This window comes from Dermacentor albipictus, chromosome 4 (assembly GCF_038994185.2).
Source record: "Dermacentor albipictus isolate Rhodes 1998 colony chromosome 4, USDA_Dalb.pri_finalv2, whole genome shotgun sequence".
In the NCBI taxonomy this organism is placed as follows: domain Eukaryota; kingdom Metazoa; phylum Arthropoda; class Arachnida; order Ixodida; family Ixodidae; genus Dermacentor; species Dermacentor albipictus.
Window position 1 is genome coordinate 157,964,051 of NC_091824.1, and position 24,856 is coordinate 157,988,906.

The window sequence follows — 24,856 nt, forward strand, 5'->3', positions numbered from 1 at the left end:
AGTAGAGTACTTGCTTACACATCCGCTAAAAGAGCCGATAAAACGCAAGTTATGCGCTTTATTGAGCTTGGGCATTTTACAGTGACTTTCAGAACCTAAATACATAACGTTTGTGGATTTTATAAGTATGTACACAGAATTTTCTCAATCTCCTGCAATTTTCACCCCGGTGTTTTATTTTGCTCTCTTTCGGGAACGCCGCTGTCAATAATGCAAATCTTGCCAATCTCCGTGGGTTACAACTGAATGAGCTTTTGGACTGATTGAGCAATTAATTCATCATCTGGAAGGATGTCCTTTCAAATCGTATTATTGTGCCGGTTCCTTCGGTTTCTTTCTTTGCTTTTTTGTCAACCTGCTAATCCTATACCTTTCCTCCTTCCTTTTCGTATTTTCGATACTTTAAACAATGCTACTGCTGTCATTGCTCACATAGCGCTGCAGTACACAAAATAATTTAATATATTTAATGCCAATTTTTTTACCCCGGCAACTTTGACAGCTGCCTTGGTTGCCAAGAGACTTGAGGAAGAGCGTAAGTTAAAACAAATTACGCAAAAAAGGAAGCCCACCATCGTCCGTGGGTGCCCTGAGTCCCGACATGGTTCGGTGTTTGTTCTTGATGCTGGCTTCTGCGCTGCTGGTGTTCAGGACGTGCGATAAGGTGACCGTACAGCGCAGGTGCATGCGTTCCTCCTCGAAGTGCTCTGGTCGTACCCTGAAGCGTAAGCCCAGTGACCCGGCGTACCTCGGGTATCTCTGCAGCTCGTACCTCACCAAGTACTCAGGACGGGCCTGCAAGTGGCAACTCTTGCGTCATTTTCCTTTACCTTTACGCTTAATTTGACTTTATTCAGCCATCTATACAAAGCAGTGCAACAGACCAAGAAAGTGAGGTAAAAGGAGACAGGCAATGCATGCAACCTGAAGAGGCCTGCACCCCGGTCATGGGTCAGACAGGAGTGGGTCGACAAAACAGAACGTAACAATTCAAGGGGTCAAAAATACATAGATATATACAGGTAAACACAAACGCATAACTACAGTTACAATGAGTATTGTGCAGTGCCGGACATGAGAATCGTAATTTGTAACATTAACTAGCTCAGAGTGGAGTACGAAGTAGAGGCTGTGTGTGTGTGTTGCATGTTGTGTGTTGTCTGTTGCGTGTGCGCGTGCGTGTGCGTGTGCGTGTGCGTGTGCGTGTGCGTGCGTGCGTGTGCGTGTGTGTGTGTGTGTGCGTGCGTGCGTGCGTGCGTGCGTGCGTGCGTGCGTGCGTGCGTGGGGCAGCAGTGGCGATTAATAAAAATCCCGCATTCGGTGTGGACTGAGTGTATAACAACCAAGCGCAGACTTTGTTGTTGTCAAGAATGATTGTGACGCATACCAAATTGGCCACAAATTGAGTGGTTAAGAGAAATGGACAATAAGAGGGGAATGAACAAATTTAAATTGGATGAAAATTCTAGTGTGCGAAAGGAAATAGCGAAAAGGAAGTTGAACGGAAAACGCAAGAAATGAGGAGGTATCATGTAGCAGGGTTACCGATTGAATTCTGCAATTTAGTTGAGAAATGCTCCGTCATTACCAGTTGCCCGAACTAAACGTACACTTCTCAGGTATAACTGAATCCCCGTCTGCACAACATGATAGTCACCAGAAGCAGTAAGAGAACACAAAGGTGAAGACTCAGTAATTATCACATGCGATGTAATTTGTGGATTTAATTTGCACAAGGCAAGCACTCAGTTCCATTAACTCAATCAAAATCTAGGTATAAAATCAGCAACCGTACAGAGAAAGTCCACACAAGAGTTGTGCAAGAAATACCAACACCTTGCGTTTCTTCTGTAGGATCAGAAGGCCCGCAAAGAATTGCCATTTTATGCCTGATATAGCTAGTCCAGTCTATTCTCCTTCCGCGGGCCTCTATGAGTAGTGTCCCCTACACTTCATACCCTGAAGCATCTGTAGCAATAATGATGTTTGTTTGAAGAGTCTGTGAGATCGTATCGTAATAAACCATCTAACGTGCGATGCGGAAATAATGTTTCATTATTATGAACAATGTCATCAAATTAGACATTAGTAGAAGGGTATGGCGATATAACTAACCACCAAAAACTAACCACTAAAAAATGGTAAGCAACCCTAATTTTTTTACTTAGTAGCAGACTCCAGTAGAAGCCAGATAGAACTGTTTAAAAGTATTCGCTTTTAGATACCGTAGTCACGATATGATTATGAGTTATGCTGTAGTGGGGGACTCCGGCTTAATTTTCACCGCCTCAGGCTCTTTACCGTGCACGCAGCGCAGGGTACGTGGACGTATTTGCATCTCGCCCACGTGATCAAAATGCAGCCGCCATGGCCGGTATTTAATGCCGCGCCCTCGGCCTCAGCACCGCAACATCGAAGATACTGCACCTCTCCGGCTGGTCAGAACTCTTCGTGGATCGAGCTAATAGCACAAATCATGGCCAGCGAAGTATGTTCAACAAACTCAGATGGCTAATTCTGTTATTGCATGAAAAGTGCGAAAGCGGACGAAACTTGTTCATATGAAGCAGAAAGAGAGAGAGAAAAAAAAAACATTTATTCGGACCATCGAGGTGGTTGCTCTTGAGGTCGAGTGGGTGGTGTCCTCATTACAGGACTCCACTGGCCATGACTGCTCGACATAATTGCTGGACGAGAGCTTCTTGTCCCGCCAGGGTATCGCCGGTCAGCTGTACCTTTCACTGCTCAAATGACGCGCTAGGCGCCTTTAGGTGTTGAGGTTTGCCCCCGCACCCCCACGAGGTGTGAAAGAGTGTAGGTCGTGTGTCGCCGCACCAGGGGCAAGAAGTTTGCGGTGTTCATATGAATCAGTAGCGCGACAAGTTTGAGCACCGCCCCTATAGTGTCAAGGCCCATCCCTGGAAGCTGTATTTCGTCTATCAGTAAATGTCGAGGAATATACGGGGCTATAGGTTGGAACGAATCCATGAAATTCGCATGCTGTTCCATGCTCTATGTAATTTAAATCAAGTTAAAGATGTTATCTAACCGTGCTAATAACGCCATTAGCATTTGTCATGAAATGAACTGCCGAGGGCTAGGCTAGGGTAGCAAAACGGAAGCTCGTCTGGTGTCGTGTGTTGTTTTCTCGCTTAAGTCCAGTCCCTTCGCCGCTCTGCGCAACAGTGTTAATTATCGCGAACCAACTAGCCTACTACGGAATTTTACTTTTCCTCTCCTTGAATTCTCTCTAAAGAGAGGGTTACATGCACAGTTTGTGACGATAGCGTTACGATATGCAGCTTATATATATTTTTTATGCTTCCCGAACATCTCGCAGCGTCAAACATGTTTGCTTGCACAGTGGATGTTGTTACATTTAATTCATCCGTCAGACATAACAGAAATCTAACGTCTGAGGTTGAACTGACCTCTTTGTCGTTTATGAACCACGTGAGCTCCGGCGGTGTGTCGTACTCTGCCGACCTGCAGGTCAAATTCACCAGGTCGTTGATCCGGTACTTATGCTGGCCGCCTTCGATAACTGGGCTGTCAGGGCTCGTTTCTGCGGTCATCATTCCAACGAAGCGTGTGATGGTGCAGACAAAATAAATGAAGATTTATTGCAGAGTGTTGCTGCGAAACATTTCTAACGTTTATGATAACACGTAAAAACAGTATACACAATTCCTGCGAGGCTGGCTTTGCAGATTCTGAATCATTGTAAAACAAATATATGAAGGTAACTCTTACATGGACGTAGTTTAGCACTTAACAAAAGAGCTTCACGCTTTGTCATTAAGATTGTCTCGGGACTCACAAAGAGCTTAGTTTAACTACGTGAACAGTCCAGATGGCTAAGCTGAATAACTTGGAAGTTCTGCTGAATAAAAACATTGAAACGTGCCACAATCGCTTCGCGCCTAGTGGACTTGGAGTTGGTTTATTTGGCGCACACGTCAGAAGAAACGTTATTTCGTATGGGGACGAATCTGCATTTATTCGTGTCATCATCATCTGCCATGAAAACTCTCAAGCGTTCCACACTGTGCGCTGCCGAGATGCTAATGAGGCTCTTCATCTCTTACCTGGGTACGGTATGGATGGCACCGTGTCACCGACAATGAGCTCTTCGCTGGACGTGAGGTACACCTCGGAGATGACGCTCACACACTTCAGTCGCAGCCAGCTTCCCGCCATGTGGTGCGGTCGCAGGGTGAACGAGAGCGCTGTGCCCGAACTCTGCAGCCCCTCGGAGTCGTACAGGGTCTCCAGCTCGCGCACGTCCGTGAACGGAACCTGCGACGACCACCGGTGCGCGCACGTGCTGAGGCGTAGGCGACAAAAGTGCGGACATGCTGGCTATGTCTCAAAATACGGCTGCGATTTAGAACCACAGCTTCCCTCTGTAGCAAAAAAAGTGAGCAGCGAAATGTCATTCATGTGCTTAGATGCAACCGATCAGCTTTTCACTCCGTCCAACGGAAGTTTCATGATAGCTGCTTTTGTAGTTATTCCTTGCGGGTTGGAAGAGCTTAGTTACCTCTCCGATGTTGCCATACATCACATAATTTTAGTAGCGTGCTAGGTGGACAATTTCTTTTCGTGCGGTTGAAGTCAAGCAATATGTCAGTCGCATGGTGGCCAATATATTTAACTTATGAAGCTTTTAAACTGTTTCAACTGCTTAGGGCCAGTGATACCGCTCAGGACTTGGCTCTTGTATAACTTGTGCGAGCTTGTAATAGCATTAATTTGTTTCTATCTATCTATCTATCTATCTATCTATCTATCTATCTATCTATCTATCTATCTATCTATCTATCTATCTATCTATCTATCTATCTATCTATCTATCTATCTATCTATCTATCTATCTATCTATCTATCTATCTATCTATCTATCTATCTATCTATCTATCTATCTATCTATCTATCTATCTATCTATCTATCTATCTATCTATCTATCTATCTATCTATCTATCTATCTATCTATCTATCTATCTATCTATCTATCTATCTATCTATCTATCTATCTATCTATCTATCTATCTATCTATCTATCTATCTATCTATCTATCTATCTATCTATCTATCTATCTATCTATCTATCTATCTATCTATCTATCTATCTATCTATCTATCTATCTATCTATCTATCTATCTATCTATCTATCTATCTATCTATCTATCTATCTATCTATCTATCTATCTATCTATCTATCTATCTATCTATCTATCTATCTATCTATCTATCTATCTATCTATCTATCTATCTATCTATCTATCTATCTATCTATCTATCTATCTATCTATCTATCTATCTATCTATCTATCTATCTATCTATCTATCTATCTATCTATCTATCTATCTATCTATCTATCTATCTATCTATCTATCTATCTATCTATCTATCTATCTATCTATCTATCTATCTATCTATCTATCTATCTATCTATCTATCTATCTATCTATCTATCTATCTATCTATCTATCTATCTATCTATCTATCTATCTATCTATCTATCTATCTATCTATCTATCTATCTATCTATCTATCTATCTATCTATCTATCTATCTATCTATCTATCTATCTATCTATCTATCTATCTATCTATCTATCTATCTATCTATCTATCTATCTATCTATCTATCTATCTATCTATCTATCTATCTATCTATCTATCTATCTATCTATCTATCTATCTATCTATCTAATCTATCTAAACTCACTCGCATTAATTTAACGCAGCTACTCTATTCACTTTCATTGATTTCATTCATTCATTGATTTCATTCATTCATTGAATTCATTCATTCATTCATTCATTCAACGCAACGATCGGAAGACCGTCGGAAGGCTCTGCTGGTGGCGCAATACCCTGGAAACGAGCTACAGCTGGCGAATAGGGTGAACAGGGCTCGGGCAGTGGCAGTGAGCCATGGTTATCTGGAATGAGTAGGCCACCCCCCTTTGGGCTCAAGACAAAGAAGCCTGATCAATCAAAAAAGTTAATTTCACTCTCTTTCTCGGTGAATCGGGTTTTTAGGAAGATTTGAACTAAGAATTCTCGTGATATGCACCACTAGCAGAGGCACGCACCCATTTTATCACCTACCTCTTGGTCATTGACGAGCCAGACCAGCTTGGCGGTCGGAAGTGAGTACGGGGCTCGGCAAGAGACGTCAACACGCTCCCCGACGCCGTATTTCGCTCGCGTACCTCGTATGGTTGGCGGACGCTCAGGGATCACTGTGGCAAAAAAAAAGAAACATTGGCAGTTAGACAAAAAGGAAAATGCAGAGATGTCCGCGAGACGCACGCTCGCTTTGCTACCCTTCCCAGGAAACGGGAGACAAAAGGATGAAGGGGGATGAAGGATGAAGGCCTTCTGGTTATGGGTCCATACAATTCACGCGTATCTGTTTTCAATAGAGTATGCATAATAAAGAAAAGAAAAAACATTAGGCTGCGCATACATCGTGCTACAAATCACACCTTTAACAACGGTAACTGAGGACAGACAATTAAGCTCGAAAGTTACAGCAATGTTCGCGTTCCTTTCTCATTCTAGAATACGTAAGCGCCATTGTTGCTGCCAGTTTTGTTCTCCACAAGACCAGTAGTATAACGATATCCGAGCTATTGGCAGTCTCTCGCGGAATCCCTCGGTAATTGGTTGGTATTGCAATATGCCTCTCCAGCAGTAGAACACCCGAAAGCGATTTGCTGTAAATTATGATGTGTACATGTGAAAGCAAGGTTGAATGTGTACATAGAAAGCTTCGACTAGCGTGAAGCTCGGTTCACTATACAGTAGCGTGTCTGCCTTCATCAACAATGAATTTCACATGGCATGATCGTCCTCAGGTTTGAACGGGTTCTTCCAATACTTTAACATTTTATTCTTAGTATATTATACAGATTCAAGCATTACCGTCTATTCTGGGCTACCTTGAGAAGCCATAGGTATTAAGCTGTTACAACTGTTTAATTTTCTAAAAAATATTTATCTCTACTTCTAGTTTAATTATTAGCGATAGGTAAAAAAGTTCGCTCCGAAAAGTTAGTGCATTTATTGTTGACTGAATGGACAACGGTAGGAGCATGGTTCTATGAAAAGACAAGCTTAGTCTATCACGTGAGCATGATGTACTCAACATAAAAATAAAAAGCAGCGAAGAAGTGAGCTGCCGAAAGCAAACTCCACACCATTGAGGGACAAAACAAGGAACAATGATCAAAGTACATGTAAAGTGCAGCGGCTCAAAACTCAATTTCCACACGCTACATTAAGTTTCGCGATCGCGATTAAGCAAAGTGCCCGTCCAAGAAAACTCGTTCGAGCGACTTAGCCCGGAAGAGTGCTAGAAGAGCACATATACGAGTGCACTGGAATTTCGCTTTATTTTTTTTATTTCCACGGGTGCCGAACTTTGTCGTAGCAGCGTGCTCCTGCGTTCAGATGCAAATTCCGGGATCCAGGAGATGTAGTACAAACGTGAATTCCGTTATAAGACAGTGGGAGAGAGTGTGGAGACAACCAACGTAGTGCGAGCCAAAGTGACATGCAAAAATCAGCAGTTATTAGGACGGAAGAGGACCAGGGCGGCAGCTTTGAACGTCGTCCTTGTGCTAACCAAGAAAAGAAAAGGAAAGACAACTTTTCTGGGTCGAGAGGTCTTCTGCGGCATTGATGAAAGAAATGTGGGAAAGGGTGTGCAAGGGAAAGGAAAGAAGAGTGAAGCTGAAGATCTGCGTACTTTTTTGCATACTCGGCTGCTATACTTCCGGTATTCATCCAAAAGCGAATTTCCTTTCATTTTTCTTGGAGAATACGAGGACGCCTTTCAACTTTCGTGGTTTTTCCGCAGCAGTGCTTTTCTGCGGCGCCCCCCCCCCCCCGAATAATCAAATAACGCCAAAGGAATCACTCCCGGCAAAGCGTTCAGTTCTAATAAACACAAATGAACGCGAAAAAGCCGAGCGGTCATAGCGGCGAAGTTCCGGGCAATCTCCGCCAGCAAGAATACGCGTGCCCGCACCAGAACTGAACTGCAGCTTTGATTGCACTTGTGCTACTTTTTTTTTCTTGTTTGTACGTGCCCGCTTGACCTGCGCTTCTCTCTTCGGTGTCTTGCTATATGTGTGGTACTCCGTGGTAATGATTCGTGCAGCGAAATGAAGCAAATTTGCAGAGAGGCCAGAAAAATGGACATATTCAAATGACCGCACCGCTAACCACAACGACTCTCGGAGTCAGTCTGCGGCGGCTGCGAAAACTGAAGCGGATGATAAATGACTCGGCGTCAGGAAATGTGGGGGCAGACAGATAGGCACTGTGCAAAGTCATCGTCCAGAGAACCTAGCGTTCACAACGATTGCAGGGTGATAAGAACATACCAAGCTTTCGAATGTTCCCCGAATGCGCGTTTCTAAAGTACTCCCAAAATCTTGTTACAAATGGGCGGCCCCAGGCTGGAAGTGCAATGAGCGCATTAGCTTTTTCTGTTTGCTCGTACTCATCACAAGAGCTAGGTGGCTGAACTAACCGCAGTCGTGAAATGATCGTTTAATGTACGTCTCAGCTTCACTATCATCGCTAACGGTACTCTTAGGCTTAAAAATAAACCGTCGAGTCGCATCCTCTCTTCTACATGTTTGCGGTGTAAGAAATTACGAAATGAAGATGTGAAGTACGGCGCTACAGAGACATAAACAGGGAGGGAAAGACTGTTTATTGCAACTGGAGAGGTTAGGTAATGCACGGGACTTACACGCTACTCCACACGAGCATGAATTGCCTCCATCCCTTAGAGCATCAGTACTCGGCTTGTAGTACTGACGAATCAGTATTTATTCATGTTAAAACGGCGCACACGAAATGTGTACTACGAGAAACTACAGCACAGGCGCTTGTGCTTGTCATTTCTCGTTGACCGCATTTGATGTGGAGTATTTCTGCGTAATAAAAGATGTCAAAAAAAAACCTCCCGCCAACTTCCCCATTAAAGTAATAAAAATAAAATAAACCGACACAACATACCAACGCCTGCATGCGAAAGCGATGATATGCACACTGAGCAATTTGACGAGTGCACATAGTGGCTCTTTACCACAAGCAGACACGTGTTCTGTAATGCAATCGAGGCTGATTTAATGGTGAAAACATTCCGGAGAAAATACGGAGCAATTTGTTCTTCGACGACTCCCCCGATACCCTTCACGCATAACATTATCCGAAAACAGGCCAAACAACAAAACGCATAAAGGCTAAATCGGTAAGAAGATACGACGCATTCTACAGAAATTAGATAAAGAAACCCGAAAAAGAAATCGCGAAAAGTCCGATAGATGCTATGGAAGGTTAAAAACATGGAAAAGTCCCTTATTTTTTATCAACAATACAGCAGTTAGAGTAAATAAGAACTGTGAGAATCATACAGGAAAGCAAACCGGGGTACAGGATTCCACTTTGCCTGCAATCTGCGTTGAGAGGGACACAAACGTGCAACTGCTGGCACGCGTATTGTCAGTGAAGCGCTGCCTGTGCCTCGCCTGAGCCGGCACAGTCCGAGCCTCTCGCTGCGTATGGTGTCGGGACCAAGCACGTTTGTTAGCACCGAAAGAGTACGGATGAATTAAAAATAAAACTCCCATCAGTGCGTAGAGCGTTCTCTCTTTCACACACTTTACGAAGGCTTTAGCTGGAAGCGTAAGCAGCAAGGTAAACACGAAGCGCGAGCTCATTTCACGCCCGGTTGACGCTAGCAAGCACAAGAGTGCGAAGAAAACGCGTCCGGATGCTCCCCGAGCAGGTGCCGTATTGTATACCACCTCAGACACCTCAAAACAAAAAAGCAGTTGTTGGGAGCGTGTACTGTGCTTAGTGTATGTTTTAAAAGCTAGAACAAAAAACGAACTACTTGCTTTCTTCATATTGTTGACGTGCCATCAGGATGTCCCACGAAAGCAAAGAAAAATATGCAAACGTAAGTAAATAGAAAATGAATTTTCTTTTTATTGCTGGAGTCGGTGCATTGAAGTTCAAGCAAGCGGTGAGATTCTTATTACGATTTCGGGTAATTTGATTTTCTTCTTGATAGTCGAAATCTGAGTGAGTCCACCGAAGGCTGCACTCCATGACATCTCAAAGCGGAATTCTTTCATTTCAAATGTGCAGAAAATTATGCAGCATGCGAGGGAGGCCTTAGTGAAGATGTGGAACGCCGACATTTTCCCTATAACTTTGGTGGTAGTGGAGGGGCGGTGGGGGAAGGCGGAGACGTTGAGGCAAGGCCTATTTCATTTCAATTCGCAAACTGCAGCACGTGACCTGAATTACAGTATTAAAGAAGTTATGCAGTATGATCTTGCTAATTACTTTATTACACATTGGATTTGTCGCGCAAGTAGTGAAAATATTTTCAAGTACACGGCTTCATGTAAGTGCAACGCGCTATCTGTCATAACCGACACTTAAAAATTTTTTTCTGAATGCAAACCGAAAAAGTAAACTGCATATACAATCAGTCTAAAAACTCTTGCGCCGCGGCACTATCACTGTACGCTTACCAGGACACTGCTTACACAAATTTCAAGGGGCTTGCAAATAACAAAAATGTATGATGCATAATTCCTTCACTTCAGAAAATCTGCGTTTAAGGGCGCAGGCGGAATCCAAACTTCTAAGGATACATGCACCACGAAATTTATTTTTGTTTGTTTGTCTGCCTAAATTGTTCTCAGCGCCTTCGCCGCTTTTTCCCGGTTCCTTGCTTTCCTGAAAGCGACATCATGCTCAGAAAAAAAAAAGAAAATACATATATTCGCATTTGTATAAGTCTACTTCGAATTTCTGTCGCAGCTTATGAAAATGTAGTGGAACATTTTTCATGCTACTTTGATTGCCTTATGTCATTTATTTTGATGATGCGAAACAGGTGCTCGCCTTTTTATCGGCCGACCCATTCCTGCGATCATGATGGATCGTGAGAAATTTGGGGACCGTGGCCCTTAAGGAGCTTGATGGAGACTGAACGGAGCATAGATTAGAACTGCAGCTAAAGTAGAAACCACGTCCAACTTCCGAAGATGCAGGTTGACAAAGGAAGAGAAAAAGCCAGCCACGAAAAAAAAAAAAAGTTTCCGGCACTGCAGGACGATAAGATAACGGGACAAAATCTTCGCCCTGCTGTTAGCAGGCCTGTGCAACTCAATCTTCGTACAGCATATTTAACACGAAAATATTTTGATAGACGCAATCGTTGACTAGATGCACGAGATGTTACATACTCGGAGCTTTATGATAATGCCACTGTCGCGAACTTCTCTAAACTACAACCTCCCAGCAAAATGACAACGTTTGGAACGTTCAAGAGCGTTAGAGCATGCTGCTCCAGGCGTGGCCGGAGCCTGCTAGCACAACTTTACCATTGTTCGTGGTCCTTCTCAAAGTAATCCAGACCCCACGTTCGGCCCCAGTGTGAGAATTCCTGGCGCCGAAGCGCGAGCAAGTAGGCCACAGCTGTAGCGCGTCCGTCGACTTCCTCGTGCAACCAGGATGTCTCTGAGCTTGCATAGCACGACTCGCAGCAGCGGTCTCAACAGATGCGGTGGCACATACACATGCGGTGAAACTAAGCTGATACTATACGGGAGAGACCAGTACTGAAGTCGGTATACAAGTGGTTGCCTGATAACTATGCGTGGAACCTGCACTTACAGTGAGTGGGAAACGCGTGAGCGAGAAAGACGTTGTGTTAGGATTTTGTAGTATATTACAAGCTTTCAATGTTTGATAGTTCCGTTGCTTAGGCGTTAGTTTCCGACCCAAAAATGACGAAGCCACTAAATAAAAAGTGGTGAGTATCGAAATATGTCACTGCGCCATATGCCACACGATTAGAACAGGTGTGTGCATCTGCAAGTACACTGAATGCAAAAAGGTTTGACAAATTTGACAAGCAAGGGCAGCTGGTAAACCTTAATTTCTGGTCGAATATGGAGCCAGTATTTTCAAGAGCGAGTTTTGTAAATTGGCACCATGCACGTTCGCTTGGCAGTAGGCTTCATGAAGCGCTCTGACATGCGTTGGTCAAGCGCGCTCTTCACGAAATGGCAGGGCAGGTAAAAAAAAAATATGGCTTTCACTAGCAGCAATGCTGCTTCGTTATCTGCTACTTTTGAAACTGCCATTTTTTTTTGCTTCACTTTCGTTACCTCTATGGTTGCTTGTCAAGGAAATTACATAAAAGGGGTCGCTGAAATATTTAGATAAAGAGTAAAAGTGCAGAGGGAAACTGACAAAAGTACGGGCAACTACCAGGAACAATAATATGGAGTTGAAAATGAAGAGTATATTCGGCACAAACATCGTCGTGGTGTTTGACGTCTCGCTGAGACACGCAAAGTGTCACCATCACCTTATTCATATTTAGACACTCATCTATTTTCCTCAATATTTAAGCACTTCGTTAGTTTGAACCAATGTTGACAGAAGAGTTGGAATCTAAATATGAAAGAAGCAAACACAGTATTCGGTCATGAATAAAGAGGTGGAATAAAAATTGTGCTCGGTAACAGTTTCAAAAACTTCAGTGCTATATTTCCATACATTAGTGGAATAGTGGTACAAAAAAGTATAATCTACTCTGGTTGTACTCAATCCCTGACTTCAAAAGAGCGTCTTTAACACCAAGGTGTGCCGAACGCAATTTTTATTTCTCTCCAACAGGTTTTCTTCAGGGCGTAACGTCGTGCTCAGGCGGCTTAAATTTGAGCTTTTAGAGTACGCTCTAAGAGAATGCAAAAAAAGAACATAATTCGAAACAAACAGACTAACGCAAAAAAATAATTCTAGAGTAGTGTAAGCAACAATGTAGATAAACACAATCGAGATAGAGCCTGGCATTTTTTTATATTTTCACAAAGTCTATACTGTTGTGGCGCCGAAAAGAACACAATTTCGAACCTAAGCCGCATATTTACTCAAATGGAAGCGGTGTTGCCCGCCCTATTCAGGACGTATGACTTCAAACAGGGAGGCTACGCCGATTCATATCACTGGTAGCGGAGGATCCTAAATTTTTTTTTCCTCTCTGAGCAAGGCAAGCATAGAGCTACAGCGAAAATCTCGAAACTGCCTCTGAAGGAAAATAGAAAATCGGATATTGAAAACGAAATTGATGCAGGAAGAGAACACTTTCCAGTTGATATTCTGATTCGAAGTAACATGGTACAAAGTTTGCTAAAACTATTTTAAAAAACATTACAACAGGGAGATTAGAGTTGCCGTGGAGCCCTTAGGTCATTGGGTTCCCGTGGCACGTCTGAAATCCAAAAGCTCAATACAGCCTGAAGGATTGTCTTCGATCTTTAAAGCCATAGACAGCTAGAAGTGCAGCGGGGTGTCAGCACATTTTTGGGCGCTGTCCTCTTCAAGTGTGCCTATACATGCAGTCAATAGAATAGTCGTTTGGAAAACGCAAAGCCACCACTGCATGTATGTAAAAGAAACTGATGCCAGCTTACTCCACGAAAAAGAGAAACGCGTCATCGTCTCCTGGTACCTGGAAATATCTCCATTAGTGACTCGGGTACTTATTTGCTGAACACGCAGCGTAACACACGTGTTCCTGCGCGTCAAGCTAAAATACTAATTCAAACATTCTGTGTGGAAAGACCACGACGCAGGTAGTCGGCTTGCTTCCCATAAAGTGAGAACTCTGGCTTCTATTTCTGTTTTGACATTGGTATATTATATGTCCATAAGCTCACGTGATGCTAGATAGAGGAATTAATTTTGCTTTATAGAGGCGCAAGTAAACGCCGTCATTATGAAATGACCGGCAAAGAAATATGGAAGACGCCAACAGTTCGAATGCGCCAAAGTTTTACGAAACAGTGACGACATTGAAAAAATAGTAGACAGAACATTAGTTATTCTATCTTGTTATTTAGAAACAAACGGAAGCCGTCAATTATCTCTGAATCATTGTTTTCCATCAAGTGCATGGCTTAGCACTCAAGGGAATGAAAGTAAGGTAAATGAAAGAAAGGGAGGGAATGATAATGATTACCTTGAAGCAAACAGGCAAGTAAAAGCAATAAAGATTTAAAAAGTGGGAAAGTTTCGTACATAGATCACCACAATGCACTCTTTATGAGCCTCGTGTGCGTGTGTGTCTGACTGTATGTGCTATTTAGGTGTTTATCACTGTGCATATCATAACCCTCAACCAGCACCTAGCGTAGCATGTCAGGTGATCAGCCAGGCTAACACCTCCAGCATATCACAAAATCTTGTATCTCTCTCCTCCGTAGATTACTTTTCGACTTTCGTGAGTGGACTGCTTCCTTTATTGCTTTATCAATTTACACTCAGACGAAAAATAGAAGTAACCAGTCCTTAGTGCCAGCTCATAAAATTGCATACCTCCAAACTATGAGCACACACAGAGCTTTAGCAGGTGCGTCACACGCTTTTGAAATGGTAATTCGTACCGTGGTCCATGGTCGCTGGAATGGATTTAACAGATGTTTCTAGGTTAAAAAACATGAATGTCGGCGCAATCTACTCGTTCACTGAAAGATAGAGGCATGTGCCTGTTTTTCTAGCCTCCGACTCGGCAGAACTCAACACTCCATTGCAGACTTCGCACATAGATTGCAAACGTTACTGTTCAATGTGACATTTTGCAGCGACTGTTTCACAGAGAATATCAGGAAAACGCTAATTAGTATTTTCTGTCTTACTGTTCAAAAAAATAAATAATTACCCGAGGCCAGGCTTTTGCACTCACCGAAGACCTTGACTTCCTTCTCTTGGACTACAGTCTGGAAGGAAGGCGCCTCTGCCGACGCCTCACAGCGGTAGTTCCCCTCGGTGGACAAGTTCACTGATGAAATGAACACGTGACCCTCACGAGACCGGGACATCTGTGGAAGGAAAAAGTGAGCTTCTTCGTTTCTTTTTCTTTTTTATTAGGCACGCACTGGTGCTAGAAAAAAGCTTCACGCAGATGCTTTCATGGCGATGCTGTGAGAAGAAAAAAATGTTGATCTTATCGCACTGAATACAAGTAAACATTTAATGCACCACGAAATATTCAAAGCCAGCTTTTACTTTGATAAAAAAAAGCCGGAAATGACAGCCTGGCTGTCGGTCTGGCCAGCTGTTCAAAATGTATGACAGAAGGTCAAAATTTCAAACTCCGTAGACACATGAATGCTTGTGCGCCCGTAAATGATCGATGGTAGTAAAACTTCCTACAGCTGAGCACTAAAAAAAACGTGAAATGACATTACTCCTGTCTCTATGTTGCACTCATCTGGAACGAAAGGCTCAAGAGCGCAAGATGAGGTGTAACGTCAGGTGGCGTTAACTCACGTCGACCACCACACCCGGCAGGTCGTAGTTCTGCGCGGGCGGTCTGTCCCGAGGGATGTATCGGTAGAACTCGGTGTCGTTCTTGTACCACTTGACCGAGTACAGCTCGTCGGACTCGAGGTCGAAGCTGCAGTTGAGCCACATGCCGCGGCCGTGGATCGCCGCGGATGGCGCCGACATCTCCAGTAGCCGAAGACACGATATGCCTGCAGGAAAGGTAGGAGCAATTACATATTTAATGCACGCGTAGGAAATGGTTAAGCAGACTCAACGCACACTAAAAAGCTTTTGCGCCAAAACAACACACAGAAGAAAGACGACGCCACCACGGGCGTTACTTCAACTGTTTAATGAGGGTGAAAACGCTCGACATATATAGCCCTTCAAAATACCGCGCACGCGTACAAGGCAACATGGAGTAAAAAGTCTTATCAGAGTAGGCGCAATAAAAACTTCAGCTCAGCCTCGTAAAGGAAAATCGATGTGTTACTAACACTGTTTGGACCCACTTTCCGAGCTATTCCGAACCGATATATTAGTAACAGTTATATCAAGGCACAAGAGTGGGCAATCCAGCGGGCCCGAGAGGCGGTGACGTGACAAGGCCTCGAAGTCTCCTCATGGGAGGCCTGAGTCCGGGTCGTTAAACTATGGCGGATTTACAGTAAAGTTGTTTCCATCCATTATGTAAGACTGGGCGTATAAATTTTCTGAACTGTACGGCATTCGACGAGACAGGAGACACGGAACATTTTCTGTGGTCGTGCCCGAAATGCCAACATGAAAGGGACGCTCAACCACAGAATCTGCAAACAAAAGAACGTTCCGCTTGCGTGCCTGCAATCCCTCGTGTTCCCCGAAGGATCAGTTATAGCCATCCAAGAAACTTCGTCTCTTTGTTCCATTCTTAAGAGAGACTGGTTTGATGCACATGTGGCGAAACACCACAGTGATATTGTAAGAGACGCTCAGGTGGAGAAATTGGTGACCTTGATCACCCGGCTAAACCCGCCTGTTGCTACAACCCACCGCCGCGACCACCACCACCACCACTGTCATCGGGATCGGTGCACTTTTAATAACACCATCTCCGGAATCTGCCCAGTTTGCTATTTTACTATGTTGATCACTAGACTTTAATCGGCAAGAAGCTGACAGAGAAGACGCGCCAAACAACGAGAAAGAAGGCATGAAATGCTCTTATTCAATTAAAGAATTATGAGCTTGAAGGCTTACTTGTTGCACTGAGGATGATTACCTGGAAAACAGAGCCGGTCACCGGCACTTCTGAAAGGGTTGTACAGATAGGACTACATTCAAGTCAATTCGTTATATGAAGGCTGGCCTTTGTGTGAGCTATTCACCACCACAACAACAACAACAGTAGGCAACAAGCACCAGCAAGTAGCAGCAAATTTGTAGTGAGCAATCATATTTGTGCTCTTTTGAGTTCTTGGCGCTAGCCCGCGGCTCAAACGCTTGCCACTTGTTAGCTACTAAGCTCATAGTGGATAACCTGGTCGATAAGCTATGGTATAAACTATCATAGGAAGCCAAGAAACAAAGACACCAATGACAACTCAGGGGAAATTACATGTAATGACTAATCGAATTAATTAATTAATTAATGGAACTGAAAGTTCATGAAAGAACAACTTGCCGCAGGTGGGAAATGATCCCACATTTTCGCATGCAGTACGCGTGCGAAGTCTTCGCGTAATGCGAATACGTGAGAGCGGCTAGTTGTTTTTTCACCCACTTTCGATTCCACTAATTTATTATTTCATTATTTCAATTAGTCAGCACAAGTAATTTCCCCTGTGTTGTCCTTGGTGTCATTGTTTGTTGGCTTCCTATGATATGACTAATGAAAATCGGGCCCCTCGGTTAACCCCTTTCTCCTCCTTAAAGCGATAAACTAGACATTTATAGAACTATGCTGGAGCAATGCTGACGTCAGTGTCTTGAGGGCGCCACAGTGAATTCTCATACTACTTTCAGAGAGCTTAAAACGCTCTTTCGAACAGCGAACACCATTTCGATCTCATCGAGCGGTTCAACGCTGATACATGAAACTTCGCACACGCATACGGATGACCCTCTACGCTTGGCGCAAACATATTTATTGTAACTATATAGGTACAAAAGTGATAATTTAAGAGCGTTAATTTCAAGTTTTGTGTTCAGCGCCTTTGGCCCAGCTGTGGCTACTTCTGCATGCCGTGGCACATGGCGACGGCGAGGAAGGGCTGTGAATAAGTTACACATAAAGCGGAAGCGCCTCATTTGCAGTGAAAACACGTCCCGGCTCCGACAAGGAGGGCGCCGCAGTCTCTTTATCTCGGAGAACACTTCTTCCTATAATTTTGATTGACTTCGTGGAGGCGGACAGACGTCACCGATCTGACAACTAACGACCCCCCATGACCTCAGCCATCCCTGCGCACTTATCATATCCCACCAAGATAATATGAATAACATGACCACACTGCACTGCCAGGCCGTGGCAGAGCTCACCAACTTGCCCGCGTTACCCTCCTAGGAGCGTCGGGCATTGTAGCGTCTGCACATCCATCGCACTATCCTCGTCGCTCCCCCATCTTTGAGTGGTATGGTATCTAGTCACGCCTGTTCCTTCGCATCACTCAGGCATCGCTCACGAGGCAGCAGGGAACACTCACCCCACCGGCTCAAACTTATGTGCTGCTTATTCCTGCGCGTCACCATGCCATCTGTGGAAGCGTGCAGCTTTATCCGGAGTGAAGAAACATCCCCTTTGAAGTATTGAGACACCAACCGCAGCATGCAGCTTGCGGTCAATAGCGCACGCTGTCTAGGATTGTTTGACGCTTTGTTCCGAAAGCTTCTCGCCCCGTTGAATACTAGAGCACCACACCCTAGCGCGGCACATTGTGAACGAAGGAAAAATATCGGGGCGAGCAAGTAAGTGGCTCACTGCGTTCGCGTCCAAGCTATTGCATTGCTTGCAGTTGGATGCCATGCAGCAACTGCAGCAATGTATAGTTCCTGGCGCCGTGAAGTTGTCAGTTTTTCCTAGCTTCGACCTGGCACAACGGAGCCTTCATCGAATGCTGAAATTCCGCGAGCAGTGAGTGCTAAGCTCTAATCATGTGGGAAGCTTTCCGACATTGGTATAAAACGAATATGGCAAGACAGGCGATGCTTCTATGGAACGCTGGACCATGCTACAAAGAAAGTCTTACGCAGCACTGCTTACGAAGAAAGGAGAACCATCTAAAATGATAGGGTGATATCAAGATGCAGAAAAGTGTATAAAATTTATCCACATCTTGCTCGATGAAGAGGCGGTGTCTCTCAGTGTTTTGGGTTCTTGTGAATGACAAGATATTACAGCGTATGAAGTTGCATAGCGCATGGACGAATCATATTTTCATACCTTGGCAGTTTTGGGCCCGCCGAATAAATGACGAAACAGGAAGCGAGCTACCGCTTTCATTCCTTGCAAAAAACAACAAAATGACATGGTTGAAACGACATTCAAAACTCTTAATGCACTAAATATTTCTTAGTATCTTGACAAAATCTGCTAAAAAAATTTTCAACGCGGAAACATATAAACTATAGTAAAAAGGCATTTCTAACTAGTCCAAGAGTCATTTACGAGACTGTCCGAACACATGCAGGATTGCTAGGCATCTCTAGGCAACAGCGTCTAAATGTATGACATAATTACGCCGTACCACTAAGCAACCAGGCCGAGTACACAATTAAACAAAGAGACAGCAATATAACATTTCACAAGCGTGACTCTAAGGTATAGAATTCTGCTCTGTTTTCAACGGGGTGCAAAGTTGAGGTCGAGTCTTCCATTAATATTCTTCGCGGTCACAGAAGTCCTTACATTCTAACGGACTGTTCCATCCACAAAGAGAAATTATTCTACTGTGCAACGCTTTCACTCGTCAGAAAAGGCTCAGGAATCGTGTCTTGCATAAACAGCCTAATTCCATTTATCAGCTGGAGTTTTATCTGCAGCTGTTGTCACGTGAGCCGCTAACTACAAGGACTATTGCTGTTCTTGCTTTTGTTCTCTTCAACACATCTCTGTCAGTGCGTTGACACGTTTGATTAATATTTTTTCTCCTCACCCAAATGTCTCGTCCTTTCTGCAGTTCATTATAAGCAGCAACAGACCGCTTCGTCAAGTGTGCCGTCCGATGTGTTTCTTTTTCATAGTTGCATGATTTAAAAACAGAGGCAGCATTCTCGCATCTTCAGGAAAAAGATATATTTCTAACTAAAACAAGTTAGAATGCCTATACACAGTTTCTCGACACAATTTTTTGATGGGTCTGTCTTTCGGTCTTCTCCTTCCCCATTTGCCCACGAGCAATTTTTATATCTAGAGCTGCTTGTCAGAGCACACCTTTACAAGCCTATCGCTCGTCGGCCCGAATTGATCTGGCATCCCTGATAGAACGCTATGAAGGAGACAAGAACAGGAGGGGAAAAGGTGCGGCGGTGCGTTGGGGCTGCGAGGGTTTCAGGCACCGGTGGAGCAAGGCCTGTGCCAGGTTGTCGGCGACAACCTGACTTGATAGCGTTGCTCGATGGCATCGTTGTCGGCGCGTGTGCTCGAAGCGTTGTTCCGCGTCAGCCTGGGAGGCGCGGCCGCGGAGTAGAGAACAAGGAGCCGCGCTTCCCCCCCCCTCTTTCTTTTTTTCCTCGCCCAGCGTTTCGCAAGGCGGCTCGACGAAGCGCCGGACCCCGCCCCTGTCCTCGGGGTCCGGCGCGGGATTCGCCGGGCGTCGTCATGACGCGCTCGGCCCACCTGGCCTGCCCGGATGTGCGAGCTCGATGCCGTCATTGTCGCGCTGCTGCTGCTGCTGCTTATTGCTTTGTTTTGTTCGCTGCAGCCTCGAGCGAGCATGTGCGACCGCGTCGCCGAGTGTGGTGCCGTCCCTCGCGTCGCGTACAAGCCTCAAATACAGCCCGATCACCTGTGAAGCCGACGAAGTGTTGAGAAAAAGGGCGTCTACGGGCACATTCTCTTCACTTCTCTTTAAAGCAGTTTAGCTTGCAGTTTTTCTGTATTTCTTTCTTTGTGTTCTTTTATATGGCGTTGCTTCATGTTAGGCTGAAGCGGCTTCAGTTTACCGAATTGGTAATGACCGAGAGAGCTAAGGGGCGTGTTTTCTTTATATGCGGTATTGTGAATCTAGAAATGCAGAAGAAAAAGAATCTGCGGTAACTGTTTGACATAAAAAGTTCGAGCCTTCTTATGGCCACTATATCAGTCCCTTAGGAGCGCAAGAATATTCTCGTCGTGTTATTGGGCCATTAACACCCCGGACAGGCCGCCAATGGAAACTGACCCTTGCAACGTTTAACACCCGAGCCCCCTCAAGTGAAGCTAGCCTAGCAGGACTCTTTGAAGAACTATCAGGCATTGTTTGGGATATCATTGGCCTTAGGTTAGAAGAACTGGTGAGGCTTATACACTGTTGACATATGGCCACGTCCTCTGGTATAGAGGACTACCATATGAGAAGCAGTTCGGAGAGTAGGATTCCTAATCCATAAAGACATAGCGGGCAACATTAACGAATTCTACAGCATTCATGAGAGGGTAGCAGCAGTCATAGCATAAAGATAGTACAAACTTATGCTCCAACCTCCAGTCACGATGATGAACAAATAGAACAGCTTTATGAAGATGTTGCATTAGCGATGCCAAAAGTGCAAATCCAGTATACTGTAGTCATGGACGACTTCAATGCAAAAGTGAGAAAAAAGCAGGCTGGTGAGCAAGTAATTGGCAACTACGGCGTGGATTCTAGGAACACTCGAGTGGAGATGTTGGTATAATTAGCGAAAAGGAATAAGCTGCGAATAATGAACACTTTTTTCAGGAAGCGTTGAAACAATAAGTTGACCTGGAAAAGCCCTAATGGTGAAACAAGAAACAAAATTGATTTCATACTTTCTGTCTACACCAGTACATTGCAGGATGTAGAAGTGTTAGGTAGGGTAAAGTGCAGTGATCATAGGTTAGTGAGAGCTAGGGTTCACCTCAATTTGAAGAGAGAAATAGTAAAATTGGTCCAGAAGAATCAGGCCAACCTAGACGCACTAAGAGTGAAAGCACATCAATTCAGGTTGGCGTTTGCGAACCGATATGCAGCCTTGGAAGAGAGAGATGAAGATGACATAGATGCAATGAATGAAACCGTAACTAGATTGGCTTCAGAAACAACAATTGAAGTGGGAGATAAGGCACCAAGGAAACCAGTAGATAAGCTCTCCCAAGTAACAAACGACCTAATAAAGAAATGACAGAGTGAAAGTGCCCAACTCAAGAGATCAAATTCAATTCGCGGAACCGTCAAAACTAATCAAGGAGAAAATAATGGATATTCAATAGTATAACGTGAGAAAGACTGAGGAAACAGTAAAAAATAGACGCAGCCTGAAATCAGTGAGAAGAAAAATTGGCATCGGACGAACCAAGATGGATGCGCTGAAAGATACGCAAGGTAATATCATGAGCAGTCTTGAAGATATAGTAAAAGCGGCGGAATAATTCTATACTGACCTGTAGAGTACCCAAATGAGCCACGATACCTCTATTTGAAATAGTAATGAACAGGTTACAGAGGCTCCTTCTATAACTAACGATGAAATCAGAAGGACCTTGCAAGACATGAAACGGGGAAAAGCGGGAGGAAAAGAGGGACAGCCAGGCGATTTAATCGAAGATGGAGGAGACGCCGTTCTTGAAAAACTAGCGGCCCTTTACAGGAACTGTCTTCGACTTCAAGGGTCCCCGAGAACTGGAAGAACCCAGCATTTTATAAATCCACAAGAAGGGAGACGTTAAAGAATTGAAAACTTATAGGCCCATTAGCTTACTTCCAATATTATATAAAGCATTCACCAAGATAATCTCCAGTAGAATAAGAGCAACACTGGACTTTAGTCAATCAAGGGAACATGCAGGTTTCAGGAAGGGATATCCTACAATGGATCAAATCCATGCCATCAATCCGGTAATCGAGAAATCCACAGAGTACAATCAGCCTCTCTATACGGCTTTCATAGAATACGAAAAGGCATTTGATTCAGTAGAGATACCAGCAGTCGTAGAGGCTTAACAGTAGTAGAGGCTTAACGAAATCAAGGAGTACGGGGACGCTTACGCAAATATCTTGGAAACTATCTGCAGATATTCCACAGCTACCTCATTTCTCCACAAGAAAAGTAGGAGAATACATATAAAGAAAGGGGTCAGACAAGGAGACAAAATCTCTCTCATGCTATTCACTGCGTGCTTGGAAGAAGTAGTCAGTCTATTAAACTGGGATGGCTTAGGAGTAACAATCAACGGCGTATATCTCTGCAACCTTTGATTTGTAGATGACATTGTCCTGTGCAGCAACACTGGGGATGAATTACAAGAAATGATTGAGGACCTTAACAGAGAGATTATAGGAGTGTGGTTGAAAATTATTATGCAGAAAGCAATGATAATGATCAATAGTCGGGTAAGGAAAGAAGAGTTCAGGATCGCCAGTCATCCTCTAGAGTCTCTGAAGGAGTACGTTTACCTAGGTCAATCACTCACAGGGGACCCTGTTCATGAGAAGGAAATTTACAGAAGACAAAAAATGAGTTGGAGCGCATTCGGCAGACATTGACAGATACCTACTTGAAGCTTACCATTATCATTAAAAAGAAAGGTGTACAATGAATCCATTCTACCAGTGCTGACATATGGGGCAGAAACTTGGAGACTGAAAAAGAAGGTCGAAAAGAAGTTGAGGACCACGCAGAGAGCGCTGGAACGAAGAATGTTAGGCGTAACATTGAGGAGGCAGGAAGAGAGCGGTGAGGACCAGAGAGCAAACACGAGTATCCGATATTCTGAGTAACATTAAGAGGAAGAAATGGAGCTTTGCAGGTCATGTAACGCGTAGGTTAGATAACCGGTGAACCATTATGGTTACAGAATAGGTGCCAAAAAAAGGGAAGCGCAGTCGAGGATGGCAGAAGACTTAGGGGGGGGGGGGGGTGATGTAATATAAGAAATTCGCAGGCGCGAGCTGGAATTGGTTCGCGCAGGACAAGGGTATTCACAGATCGCAGGGAGAGGTGTTCGTCCTGCAGTGGACATTAAAATAAGCTAATATTGATGATAATGATGACGTTGCCCTGATATACGAGCTTTCTTAACTATTATGACCATAGCTCCTCGGAATCACTTCTTTCACTTGGTTTATTACAATGGGATGAGCAGCTATTGTGCTAAAAAGCCAAAAGGAGCGGCTGAAAAGAAGAAAGAAAAAAAGCTGGAGTGTTAGTTGCCATTGCATCAATCTGATTATGCGGCAAGCCGTAGAGGGCGCGGTCCGTAATTATTTTGATCATCATGGGTCCTTATCTTGCACCCAGTGCATGGTGGACGAGCGTCGGTTTCATTCCGAACCCATCGGAATTTGGCTGCCTGACCGGAATCGAACCTGTGACTTAGTGCCCTGCAGCCTAACGTCATAGCTATTGCGATACCATGGCGGGTGGTTTGGCTGCTCCACAAATAGTACCGATGCACATAAAATACACAAATATAATGCAAGGACATTACATCAAACAATGCCAGCAAGCTGACGCAACTCGAAGTAATGCTATAAGAAAACTTGCATATGAAGTTTTTGCCTCCATTTCCTTAGCCAAGTTACGGCTGTAAATGCGAAGTCAACATATCCAATACCAGAGGTGGACCTCTCTTGGACCGGCCCGGCCTTATCTGCCGGTAGCTCCGGGGCACGGCGCTGCTGCCAGTTGTTGGAAAAGCGATTGGAAGATTGGTGGCACAAAAGCAGAGAGCTGACCTAAAGATAAAAGTGTAGGAAGACGTATTTAAAGAAAATGGCGAATTTTAATAACTTACAACACAGTTAAACAAAAATAAAAAGTTGAGCATGGTGGCAACTGCCATCACCCTGTTTTAAAGGGGACGCTCCTACCTTCCGTCCATCCATCCGGAGATGGTGGTTGTGCTTCACATGTACACGGCGTACGAGCGACGAAGTGTGACTCGTTTTCTGTGGAGCAAGGGACGAACGCCCATCGAAATCTGCAAGGAAATGCAGCCCACGTATGGGAAAGGTGTCTCGCTTTGAGAAGTGTGAGGTGGTGGTATTGTGAGTCCGCAAAATGCCGTGTAGACTTGCATGACAATGAGAGTTCGGGAAAGCTGCGTGCATCGCTGACTGACGACAGGGGCATCTCAAATTTAGTGCTGCAATGGGAAATATGTCTTAACTGGTGTGGTTAGGATGTGAAAGAGTAGTGTAAGGTACGTACAGTAGTACTTATGTTTGTAATTACCTGTGCTGACTTTATTTTGGCCAATAAAAATAGGGGCGAAAAATTTCTGATTTGCCCTAGTGGATTCGTCTCAGTAAAAACGAAGAAATGGA

The 24,856-nt window shown here is 44.2% G+C and overlaps 2 protein-coding genes across 3 annotated transcripts in view; one reads left to right on the forward strand and one right to left on the reverse strand.

Annotated features, from left to right (window-relative positions):
* Positions 1-24,856, forward strand: part of LOC135915792 (uncharacterized) — a 382,578-nt gene that overhangs the window by 87,611 nt on the left and 270,111 nt on the right. For both annotated transcript variants that reach the window (XM_070537746.1, XM_065448933.2), the window contains exon 2: positions 14,842-14,959. The gene's annotated coding sequence lies outside the window, so the exon portion shown is untranslated. The remainder of the gene's footprint in view (positions 1-14,841; positions 14,960-24,856) is intronic.
* LOC135915793 (uncharacterized) overlaps positions 1-24,856 on the reverse strand; it is a 92,613-nt gene that overhangs the window by 3,028 nt on the left and 64,729 nt on the right. The window contains exons 2-7 of the mRNA XM_065448934.2: positions 15,396-15,601; positions 14,809-14,944; positions 6,123-6,256; positions 4,089-4,299; positions 3,432-3,565; positions 573-795 (exon numbers count right to left, since the gene is read on the reverse strand). Of these exons, the coding sequence (XP_065305006.2) occupies positions 573-795; positions 3,432-3,565; positions 4,089-4,299; positions 6,123-6,256; positions 14,809-14,944; positions 15,396-15,601 (1,044 nt within the window). The remainder of the gene's footprint in view (positions 1-572; positions 796-3,431; positions 3,566-4,088; positions 4,300-6,122; positions 6,257-14,808; positions 14,945-15,395; positions 15,602-24,856) is intronic.